This window comes from Lacerta agilis, chromosome 9 (genome assembly GCF_009819535.1).
Source record: "Lacerta agilis isolate rLacAgi1 chromosome 9, rLacAgi1.pri, whole genome shotgun sequence".
Lineage (NCBI taxonomy): Eukaryota > Metazoa > Chordata > Lepidosauria > Squamata > Lacertidae > Lacerta > Lacerta agilis.
The window spans coordinates 2,710,247-2,722,334 of NC_046320.1; the positions used below are offsets into that span (position 1 = coordinate 2,710,247).

General features: G+C 42.0%; 1 protein-coding gene across 1 annotated transcript in view; it reads left to right on the forward strand.

The window, feature by feature from the left end:
* The window catches only part of BOD1L1 (biorientation of chromosomes in cell division 1 like 1), a 38,172-nt gene extending 26,304 nt beyond the window's left edge, over positions 1 to 11,868 (forward strand). The window contains exons 15-25 of the mRNA XM_033160675.1: positions 38 to 117; positions 947 to 1,031; positions 2,227 to 2,294; positions 3,277 to 3,352; positions 3,431 to 3,465; positions 5,051 to 5,099; positions 5,744 to 5,772; positions 8,385 to 8,469; positions 8,891 to 9,089; positions 11,331 to 11,471; positions 11,570 to 11,868. Of these exons, the coding sequence (XP_033016566.1) occupies positions 38 to 117; positions 947 to 1,031; positions 2,227 to 2,294; positions 3,277 to 3,352; positions 3,431 to 3,465; positions 5,051 to 5,099; positions 5,744 to 5,772; positions 8,385 to 8,469; positions 8,891 to 9,089; positions 11,331 to 11,471; positions 11,570 to 11,678 (956 nt within the window). The 3' untranslated portion in view covers positions 11,679 to 11,868. The remainder of the gene's footprint in view (positions 1 to 37; positions 118 to 946; positions 1,032 to 2,226; positions 2,295 to 3,276; positions 3,353 to 3,430; positions 3,466 to 5,050; positions 5,100 to 5,743; positions 5,773 to 8,384; positions 8,470 to 8,890; positions 9,090 to 11,330; positions 11,472 to 11,569) is intronic.
* Positions 11,869 to 12,088: the final 220 nt, after the last annotated feature.

Sequence of the window (12,088 nt, forward strand, 5' to 3'; positions counted from 1 at the left end):
AAAATATTTCAAAAAAACAGTTAAATTTACTTTGCAGGTCATGGTCCAGTGTGTCAGATTTTGGGAGAAGAAGCTGAAGAGAGCCAGTATTTTGAAGCCAGAGCAGAATCTAATACGGTATACATTAAATCTGTTTTCAAGTATATTACTTCTCAACATACTGCTTGAAATGCTTGCTCAAGGTCAACACAGCCCTAGCCACATTCCCCATAACGGGTGCAACAACATCCATTAATTCTCATTACTGTCAATGCAATCAATCGTGGAATGTAGGATCGAAAATGTAACAAAACAACAATATAAGCACTTCTCAACTAATCTCTTGTCCCTTATAGACAGTTGCTTGTTGTAGCTTTCCTCAAAGTAAACTGCAAATGAGCTTCCTAGAAGACAGTTTTACCTTTCAGACTTCTCAGTGACGTCTCTTTTCAAGCGAGCTTTAGAGTCGTAGTTTGGATTGGCATACTTACTGACAGATGAGCATTTTCTTTAAATTCTTTCGTGATTTATAGTAGTTTCAGAGACAGTTAAAGATAGTGCAGCTGGTATTTTCTCTGGAGATTAATTTACAGTGGTGCTTGGGCAAGCTGTAGTTTCTCCCACTCTAGTCGCTCACCCATCTGATAGGCTTTCTCGATCCAACACCAGCGAACAATCCATCCAGAGCATGTAGGAGGAATTAATCTCACGTTGCATGTGTTACGCAGAGATAAGAACGACAGGTAAACTTTGCTATTAAGTCACCGCTTAATTACATCTTTTGGAAGCTCCGAAAGATGCGATCAATCCGCTGTGGCTCCTCCTCGGAAGTGGCTTATCAGTTATTTCTGTAATACAATAATTTATGTAACTAGTTGTGGTGGCAACCTTTGAATGTAGTAGTTCACAGTGCCATTCTGTTAGTACTACAGCACGCAATATTTTAACATGTTTTATAATTTCGTAGGAAACGACTTCCAGGGAATCAGAAGATACCCTTGAAGGTGATGCCAAGTCTCTGCAACCTTCATCAGAAACTATAGAAGGAAAAGGTAACATCAGAGTTACAGAATTTTCCCGGAAGGGTTAAAAGACACCTTTCATTTTTTTGGAGTTACCAATGAAAGCCTTTGTGGTGTTGGGTTGGCAACCCCAGTTCTTTTCTCTTTTTTGCCAATTAATTTTTATAAGTTTTCCAAATTTCAAAGAAATTTTTAACAAATTAATTCAAATTTAACACAAATGTAAAAGTTGTCCTCTACCCCCCTTTCAAGATGCATCTTTTCCCTCTCTCCTTTGCTACTCACAGTAAAATACTTTTTCTTAATTTCTTAATTTCTAATAATTTTCCATCCATTCCTATTTCCATCAACTGTGCATGTTCAATTCCTGCTTAGACTTTTATCTGACTATTTTGCCAATTAATCAAATAGAGTTAATCTTCCTTTATAAATCGTTGATCATAATTTTAAATCATATTTCTTCCAATTTAACTTAGTCATCCTGTTTTTTCGCATTTGCAACATTCTAATTAACAGTACTTCAGTTTTACAGACCTCACAAACATCCAGAAACATCTCCTGATTTAGCTTGTTATGCAATTCCCTTTTCAGAAAACAGGCAACCCCAGCTCTAAAGAGCCTCCTTCCTGCTGGATGGAGAATAGTCCACCCATGTCTGGACTACAGTCTAGTGAATAAGTAGAACTGCTGCTCCTGTGTACAGTCAGACATCGGTTTTCGGATGTCTCGGCTGCCGAACATTTCAGAAACCGAGTGCCAAAAACCCGGAAGTGAATGCTTCCGTTTTCTAATGCCCCTCGGAAGTCAAACAGCTTCCAAGGCACGTTTCTCAATTTTCCCCATTGAACTTGCTGGCATCCCTTTGAGCCTCAGTTTTCAAATGTTTTGGAAGTTGAATGGACTTCCGGAGCAGATTACGTTGGAAAACTGAGGTTCCACTGTATTAAGCAAATATCCTGTTCCCTTGCATACCTACCCAATAGAAGCACAGGTGTATACAGTGATACATGATGCAGCAAACTGTAGGATAGGTTATAGCAGCTGCATATTCGTTGATGTTTATCTGGATTGTCAAAGAAGTCGAAATGATGGGGTGTGCTGCAAGTCAAAACCAGGCGATGTGCAATTCAGAGGAAGTCACTGGTTTAAGCAATTGCTCAAAAATGATGATGGGGATTTAATTTGTGTGGGGGTTTTTTAAATTAAAAACCGTTTTTTCCTGCAGATGAGATTGTTGGCAAAGCGGATATTTGTGAAAAGTCAGATGAGAAATCCAGTGTAAATCCTGTTGAGGCAAGTAACATGGCCTATTCTGATAGTTATTTGAAAGTATACTTTCCTGATGAATGGATAGGGAAGGGAAGATCTCCCAGGATGGGAGGCGAGAATTTGCTGAACTCTTGAGAGAAGTATCTAGTAAGTCAAGTTGCTTCAACCAGAACTGATCCTGTATTCAGTATATATTCTGAACTGCATGTTGGAATGGTCATGAGCACTTTTATCTGGAAAATGCCTCACAAATTGGTCCAAGCAGGCTACTGGGGGCTGTAATAAACCTCAAACCACTCAGAATAGCTCCACTGGTTGACCTTGACACAAATACTAAGTAATTATTATCATTGTGAATAAAATTGGTGCAGACCGGAGCTTATAAATCAGGGATCAGCAAACTGTTTCAGCAGGGGGCCGGTCCACTGTCCCTCAGACCTTGTGGAGGGCCGGACTATTTGGGGGGGGGGGGAATGAACAAATTCCTATGCCCCACAAATAACCCAGAGGTGCATTTTAAATAAAAGGACACATTCTACTCATGTAAAAACACACTGATTCCCGGACCGTCCACAGGCCAGATTTGGAAGGCGATTGGGCCGGATCCGGCCCCCAGGCCTTAGTTTGCCTACCCATGTTATAAATGGTTTAACTTTCCTTGGCTATTAAGACTCCATCCTAGCCATGGTTTTGATTCCAATGGGAGAGGAGAGTTTAGCAGTTTTTTGAAATTAGTGAAACTTTAAAAAATTGTTTGACTTAGCCTATGGTGTGTGAGAGAGGCTGGGAAACACACACTATCGTAATGCAACTATAATGTGAAGAATCACTATTTCTGGACATGTTGTTGTGTTAGTTTTGTGGGCACTAGTCAGTGAAAGCTTATGCAGCAATAAATCAGTCAGTCCTTTAATGTAACACAAGACTCTTTGTGCATAATCCAGTTGCCTTAGTGGACACCTTGAATTGACTTAAACAAACAACATTTGTTTGTCCTTTTGTTTAGGGAAAAAAGCAAGGACCAGTTAAGCGGAAAAGAGGAAGACCCCGTAAATATCCTATTGAAATAATGGCACTGCTTGGTAAGTACAGTGCTGCGTCACCATGGAAAATGCACTTCAGCATTTCATTAAACTCAGGAGGTTTATTTTTCCTTTCAGGTCAAGTTTCAGAAGATGACTCGAGAACTGGAAATGTAAGCATTTGGGTGGATGTTCTGTTTGGATGCTCACATGTTGTGGGATTGTTGGCTGTCTGTGGAACACTGTTTTATATTTTTTTCAGTTGCAATAACACAACATTGGCCAGGATCCCATGGGCTATTAAGTTGGTTCTCTGAGCTCAAGGCATTAGCCTTGTTTTCTCCCACACTATAGCGGATGGTTTTTGAAATGGAGGGGACCTTCAAAAATAGTTGTGATACTCAGAGAACTCGAGATTCCCACTGGGTTGGTGCAAATTTTCTTTTATTGTCACCTGCCTTGGAGGTCTGTTGTCAGGCCAGGGAGGCAGCATATAAATAACTAGATGAAATTCCTTGCCTGAATCTTAAATAGTTCTATGGATCAAAGCCCTTTCCTTTTTTAAAAAGCTTGTTTTTTGTAATCTGTGCACTCATATGTCATATTCACTTCAATGTACTAGTCATCAAATTAGGTATCATGTGACAACCTGGTCAGTTTTGTATTTTCTTCATGCTGTTATTTTTATTTCCCGCACTTTCTCCCAAAGGTACCCAAGCACATCAGTAACAATATCATTAAAAACAGTTGAAAAGCAACCAGGTTCTCTCACTCAGGCTTGCCAGTATCTTTCATCCACCAAATGGCTGGGTAAACAGGAATGTTTTTTAATTCCTCCTGAAAGCCAGTAATGAAGGAGAAGGAGAAACCTCACTAGGCAGGGCATTCCACAAATGGGAACCGACACTGACCTGGGTCAGCCCCCAGTGGAGGCACCAACGACGTGTTTGCCATAAGGCATACAATCCCTTTCTGTGGGGGGAAGGCATAACTGCTATTGCATAAAAGAACTATTAAACTGAGGGTATGAATTGACCCAGGAAATGTCATATGCTGGATCACTGCAGCACTTAGTGATTGGCAGCTGAATGTGTGAGCTTCATTGAAAACAGTGGTTTTTAAATGTTTGCCAGCTCACAGAAATGTCAGCTGTAGATTTCATGGCAAAGCCAGGTTTGTTTTTGTGTGATCTGAGAAATGGTCTTGAGTTGTAAAATGTACTGCATATTAGATTTTTGCGGGTCTTTGGACCGTAATAAAGAATGTGTGTGTGCATGTTAGATTATTTTATTTTTATTTGCATTAACTGAAGAAACAGTATAGCCCTCTTCAAGACTTATCACCTTAAGAGAGAACGCATGTAGAGATTAAATTCAAATACGCACCTTTCACCCTGCCCCCACCCACAGGCTCCTCAGTTTTTTGGCACTTTCACACAGTAGAGAGCCTTGCATATCTACGGAGGCCACTCATGGGAATAGGAATCCTGATCTTCCAGGGTTCCCACTCTTGCAAGGAGACTCCATAGATATGCAAAGCTCTGTGCTGCAGAAATGCACTGTCAATGTGTGAAGGAGTCAGGAGACATGTGGCTTCATTTGGGGTGGGGGAGAGACATCTGTCCTCACAACCTCATTCAGTGGGTGTTTCCTCTTCAGGTGATAAGACCTGAACAGGGCCTGAATGCCACGTAAACGGGTTTTACATTTTTCTAATTCTGCACTATAGAAATATACTGCTGTTTTTGTTTTTAATTAGATGTTGAAGTCTTCAGGTTCTAGCAGTAGACAGATGATTACTCCAAAAGGTAATTGTTCAAAGTTTTTTTTTTCTCTTTGGAAAGGCAGAAAGAGTGGAAAGGATGAGGTGCATCTGTAACTCAGTCATTTTTCTTTAAAGAGTTAAAGGTAAAGGTACCCCTGACCATTAGGTCCAGTCACAGACGACTCTGGGGTTGTGGCGCTCATCTCGCTCTATAGGCCGAGGGAGCCGCCGTTTGTCCGCAGACAGCTTCTGGGTCATGTGGCGAACCAAAGCAGCGCACAGAAACACCATTTACCTTCCTGCCAGAGTGGTGCCTGTTTATCTATTTGCACTTTGACGTGCTTTCAAACTGATTCAAATATAGCCTGATGTACTCGGGCTGCTGGCATGGGATGTAACCAATTTCATCCACCTTTTTACCAGATTGTAGCATTTACTACTAACATCAAGGATTTCAAAATCCTGAGCTGCCTTCCGTTTGCCATTGGTTGACATCTCTGCCAGAAATAACTTAATTTTTGCTTTATTATGCTGTGGTGAGTTTTAGAAAGAAATCCTTTTTTTAAAGTTACTTGGTCATTTAAGTTTAATTTAAACTTCATACGAAAAGTGACGGTTATAACGGTTTGCGTGTTCAGAGTTGCAGTTTATGTAGAGTTCTTAACACTTTTTTTCTTCCTTTTTTAGTCAAAGGTTCATTGAATGAGAGACACAAAGTAAGTTCAAGATCTTTTAGTGCAAATTGTTTTCCACTTTGATCCTAAAAACGTTTGATTTTTGTGGAGTTGTATAATTTTGCTTAGGGTCATTTCTCTAATGAAAACTGTTTCATTGGAATTGAGTTACTGAATGAAACCAAGGTCCATCATTTCCAGGTTTCTGTCTTCCAGCATAATGAAACAATATGCCTCTGGGTGCTTATGAGTAGAGCATAAAAGGAAGGCATCCTGCATCCTCAGTCCTTAGCATTTTTCAATTCTAGATACATTGCTTCTGAATGTAAAGGCTCAAATTAAGTTACTGGCAATATCAGTGCTCACACTGACACCTGTAAAAATATAGATGTGGCAAATGGAGCCTTGGTTCCTTGGAGATCAGAACAACAACATTTCTGTTACCTTGCTCCTAGAAAATCTTGCTCGTTCCTAGGTTTTGCAATACGGTGGCACCTTGGTTCTCAAACTTAATAATAATAATAATAATAATAATAATAATAATAATAATAATAATAATAATAATAATAATAATAATTTATTATTTATACCCCGCCCATCTGGCCGGGTCTCCCCAGCCACTCTGGGCGGCTTCCAACAAATACCAAAATACAATACAAGTCACAGTTTAAAAACTTCCCTAAACAGGGCTGCCTTTAGGTATTTTCTGAATGTCAGGTAGTTGTTTATTCCCTTGACTTCTGACGGGAGGGCGTTCCACAGGGCGGGCGCCACTACCGAGAAGGCCCTCTGCCTGGTTCCCTGTAGTTTTGCTTCTCGCAGTGAGGGAACCGACAGAAGGCCCTCGGCGCTGGATCTCAGTGTCCGGGCTGAATGATGGGGGTGGAGACGCTCCTTCAGGTATACAGGACCGAGGCCGTTTAGGGCTTTAAAGGTCAGCACCAACACTTTGAATTGTGCTCGGAAACGTACTGGGAGCCAATGCAGATCTCTCAGGACCGGTGTTATGTGGTCCCGGCGGCCACTCCCAGTCACCAGTCTAGCTGCCGCATTCTGGATTAATTGCAGTTTCCGAGTCACCTTCAAAGGTAGCCCCACGTAGAGCGCATTGCAGTAGTCCAAGCGGGAGATAACCAGAGCATGCACCACTCTGGCAAGACAGTCTGCGGGCAGGGAGGGTCTCAGCCTGCGTACCAGATGGAGCTGGTAGACAGCCGCCCTGGACACAGAATTAACCTGCGCTTCCATGGACTGCTGTGAGTCCAAAATGACTCCCTGGCTGGGCACCTGGTCCTGCAGGGGCACAGTTACCCCATTCAGGACCAGGGAATCCCCCACACCCGCCCGCCTCCTGTCCCCCAAAAACAGTACTTCTGTCTTGTCAGGATTCAACCTCAATCTGTTAGCCGCCATCCATCCTCCAACAGCCTCCAGGCACTCACACAGGACCTTCACCGCCTTCACTGGTTCTGATTTAAAAGAGAGGTAGAGCTGGGTGTCATCTGCATATTGATGAACACCCAACCCAAACCTCCTGATGATCTCTCCCAGCGGCTTCATATAGATATTAAAAAGCATGGGGGAGAGGACAGAACCCTGAGGCACCCCACAAGTGAGAGCCCAGGGGTCTGAACACTCATCCCCCACCACCACTTTCTTAATCCGTTCCGGAAGCCCATTTCAAAACCAAGACGTTCCAAAACCAAGGCAAGCTTTCCCATATAAATTAATGCAAAATGGATTAATCTGTTCCAGACTTTTAAAACAACCCCTAAAACAGCAATTTAACATGAATTTTACTATTTTAACGAGACCATTGATCCATAAAATGAAAGCAATAATCAATGTACTTTACTATAAAATAAATAAGACAGTATTGTAGATGATAAAAATTTAAATTACATTTCTTTCTTACCTGCACTGATGATAGTCATTGTTTGGATGGGGGTCTTTTATCCATTTCCACAGTCACACAATCAATCCATCAGTAGCTGAACTGGGTTCCACACAGTCACAAAAACAAATTAACCAAAAAAGCATCAAAAACAAAAACTCGAAATAAATAGCAAAAACAAAAGCGCCAAATTTAATCCATTCCGGAAGTGCGTTTGACTTACGAAATGTTCGAAAACCAGGGCACAGCTTCTGATTGGTGCAGGCGCTCCAGAAACAAAAGCCGACAGCCGCATTGGACATTTGGCTTCCGAAAAATGTTCGCAAACCGGAACACTTACTTCTGGGTTTTTGGCGTTTTGAGTACCAAGGTAGCACTGTATGCCTTATACCCCTGATCATGGGTAGCAGTCATTCAGCAGTTTGTCATCTATGAGCTTTTCTAATTCTAAAAAAAAAATTAATAAATCTCCATCTTGTTGTATGTTTTCCCTAAGTGACGTATGTATTTTGTGAACAAGTACACAATATGTTCCTCTCCTCTCTTTCTCTCCATATTGTCAATAAATTTATAAGCCCTCTTATCATGAGTTTCCCGTCAGGAATGCTTTGATGGTGTTTCCTGCTTGGCAGGGGGTTGGACTGGATGGCCCTTGTGGTCTCTTCCAACTCTATGATTCTATGATTCTTTTTTTTCTCAGCCAAAAGCCCTGTATGCTTTCGATTTCTTTACTGTTTCCCCCTTTACTTCCAACTATTAGGAAGCTAATGAAGGGGAGGCAGAGGTGGCTGTGCGTCGAAGGGGAAGGAAGCCCAAACGACCTCTAATTCCATCAGAGGAAACAGGTAAAACGTGGAGGTTCTGCTTCTCTTAACTTTTTCTATTGTTTAAGGTGCATGTTAGCTTATACAAATATCAGTTTTATTATCCTTTATTCATCGAGGGGAAAATCATTGGGTTATGGCTAAAGTAAATATTATGGGGAAATGTGCAAATTGCTGTAATCTCTTGTCAGGATTGGTACATCCCAGCTGCTTGCCTACAACCTCTTGGGTTTTCTATGAATTCTGGCTGTGAACTAAAGAAGTAAACTATTGTAAATGTTTTTGGAGCGATTTTAAACAAGTATGCATTAAAACGCTACGGAAATGGAAAATTACTTACTCCACTCACAGGGTCCATTTAGAATTCACCTTCTAAAATAAGTATCCATATCCCTTCTGGAGGCTTGGGTGGAAATTTGAGTGTGTTTATAAAATTTTGTAGGGAAGGACACACTTGAGCCAGACAAAAAACGTCAGAAACTAACACTTGCTGTTGAAGAGGAGACAAAAGACAAAGATGAAAAAGAAGAAAACAAGGAGAGTGGCGATAACAGAGGGGAGGACAGTGACAACAGCGATGATGCTGACGAGATGCATTCAGGGGCCACAACACGGTCAGCCTCAAGATTGGAAGCACAAAGGTAACGTTGGCTCTGCAGAGACTTGGGCAGTGGGCTAGGAGGGCTGTGGGTGGGGATGGAAGAAGCGGAGCCCCAGTGGATGAGCAGACACAGCCTTGTAGTTCTTTGAATCCTGGCCTCTGACTCCAGTCATTAATGAATCCATCCCAAATCCAGTTCTGCCTCATCTTTCTGTATAAAAATATAATAGAGGCATTTGTTTGTGATCACTACCTCCCAAATGTTTTGCTCAGTTGTTGCTTATGGAAAAAATGACGAGACTTTCTATATATTCCATATTCATATTTTTATTGTATTGCTAAATTACTATAGCCAACCTGCTTCTTTAGGAAGCAAATTGGTTTCCCTCCCTCGGTAATCTCTTAGCATCTTGGGTGCATATATTTTTACAGTTAAGTGGTGTATAAATTTTTTGAAATAAATAAATGTATTCTAGACCCATGAAGGCTTCACTTCTGGCAATCCAAATTTTATTGCAGAAACTGACTCCCTGGGTGGGAGTCAGAGAGGTTTTGCCACGTTCTTAGTTTTTGACTAATAATGTGTGTCTTTCCCCCACCTCTCTGTCTCACTCACATGTGTGGATGCACACATTGGAGGATACAGTAGCTAAGAGGTGAGTTGGAAAGGACCCAAGGGTCATCTAGTCCAACCCCCTGCAATGTGGGAATCTCTTCCAAAGCATGCATAACAGATGGTATACAATCTCTGCTTAAAAGCCTCCAGTGAATGAGAGCCCACCACCTCCCGAGAGAGTTCGTTCCACTTTCAAACAGTGCTTACCATCAGAAAGTTCTTCCTGATGTTTAGTTAGAATCTCCTTTTCTTATAACTTGAAGCCATTTGTTTGGGGGCCTACCCTCCAGAGCAGGAGAAAACAAGCTTTGCTCCGTCTTCCATGCGACAGCCCTTGGCATACTTGAACATGGCAATCATATCTCCTCTCAGTCTCCTCTTATCAAGGCTAAACAAACCCAGCTCCATCAACCGTTCCTCATAAGGCTTGGTTTCCAGACCCCTGTTCATCTTGGTTGCTTTCCTCTGTACATGTTCCAGCTTATCAATATCCTTCTTAAACTGTGGTGCCCAGTATCTGCAGTTCCACATTAAAATAATTCCTACTCCACAGTAGGAATGGACCGTGTTGTATAATAGGAAATGTATATAACAAAACTCTGATGGCAGTTCTGCTAGGTCAAAAGGAAAGGCCTGAAGATCACATCCTTTGCACCTGAAGGTCTCAGGCTCAGTCCCCAGCAGCTTCAATTAAAAGGATCTCTGGTAACAAGGCTTACAAAGTCACAATCATCATTTTATTTGTATGCCATCTTTTCCGTAGTTAAAACCATGCTCAAGGCAGCTTACAACATGGAAAATATTTATAGTTACAAAAGGAGTCATAAACAATAAACATCAAAAAGTACGCAATAAAATCGAGCCATTTCCACATAAATCATCAGATCTAAAAATAAAAAAATATCAGTAACAGCAACAGAAGCCCCCTAAGCAATACCCCAGCCCAATAATCTGTTCAGCAGTCTCTGCTTTTGCAGCTGGAGTCAGTCTGGGCCCTGCCTTCCCAGGCCAGCTGGGAAAAGGGCCAGCAAGGCAGGAATCTGGTCTTCCAGGACTCACAACCAAGATGGTCAGCTCAGACCTGAGAGAGTCAGTGCCTGTACAGTGGTACCCCGGGTTATGTACGCGATCCATTCTGGGTCGCGGTACGTAATGCGGGCGTGCGTATCACGAACACACAAAAAAAAAACAAAAAAAAAACCAGAAGCACAATTTGAGTGCTTCTGCGGATGCGCGAAGTGCGCAGAATGCTTCTGCGCATCCAGGGGTTGCGCACACTCCGGAAACACTTCCAGGTTGCGGGCGTTCACAACTAGAATGTCCGCAACACAGGGGGTGCGTAACCCAGGGTACCACTGTACTGAGTTAAATGCACTAGTGGGCGGAATCTGTTTAAGGCAGCTTCCTATGTTAGCATAAGGGACCAATTTAGAAGCAGTGGGCTGTGCAAGCTCAACTCTGCCTGCCTACCACTTCACCACTCCAAACCACCACCACCACCCCTGCTGTTTCTCCCTCTGCTAGGATCCAGGTCCTTGCTTTTGAATGGCCAATGTAAGAGTGTCTCTGAAAGCATAGATTCATTTTTAATTTTTGCGCTACTTTATTATATTTGCTAGGTAACCCATACTGTTTACATATGCTTATCTGTGCTCATTTTTTCAGAAAGCAGCCCAGCAAGCCCACAACACGAGCCGCATCTAAAAATCAAAGCCCGAGTGCAGTTCCTCCAGCAAACCACCGAAAGTTAGCAGGGAGAAAGCAGTCACCTGCCATTGCAAAATCCAATAAATCTCCTGTGGCACAGTAAGTATGGAAATGAAAGCCACTTCTAACTTGTGAATATCTCCACGCCGTCTTCTTCTCCAGAGTAATTTCACTGTGCTTTTTGGTTTGTTTTTCAGTTCAAGGTTACAGCCCACCAAGCGCAAAAGAGAAGCCAGTCCCATGGTGTTGCCTAAGAAAAGTCATCAGAGGAGCGATGAACCTGAGGCGAAGAAGTCCAAGCGATAGTTTTGCCCCGTGACAGACAAATGGGGAAGGGAAAACAGACAAACTCTCCTCTGCTTCTTTGTAAAACAAAGAGGCTTTGCATGCGCTTGTTTCCAAGGTATAACATGTTACCTATGTAACATATTTAAACAGCTTTATACACTATTTGTTTATGCAGAAGTCTATAAGCATTGCAAAAGTTTACTTTGAACCTCAAGTAGAGATGGTCGAGAGTGACTCACGAAAGCCGATGCTTCCAATCTGCTCATCACCAGTGGCCTCTTAATGACACCCTTTGTACATAAGCCACATATTTTAAAGAAGAATGTATTTTACTTCGTATGAACTCAATCCAACAGCAAGGACTGTTCTGATGTTATCTTACGTTGGTCATTTTAACTGGATTCTTAAATGTTGTGCAGCCATCATTA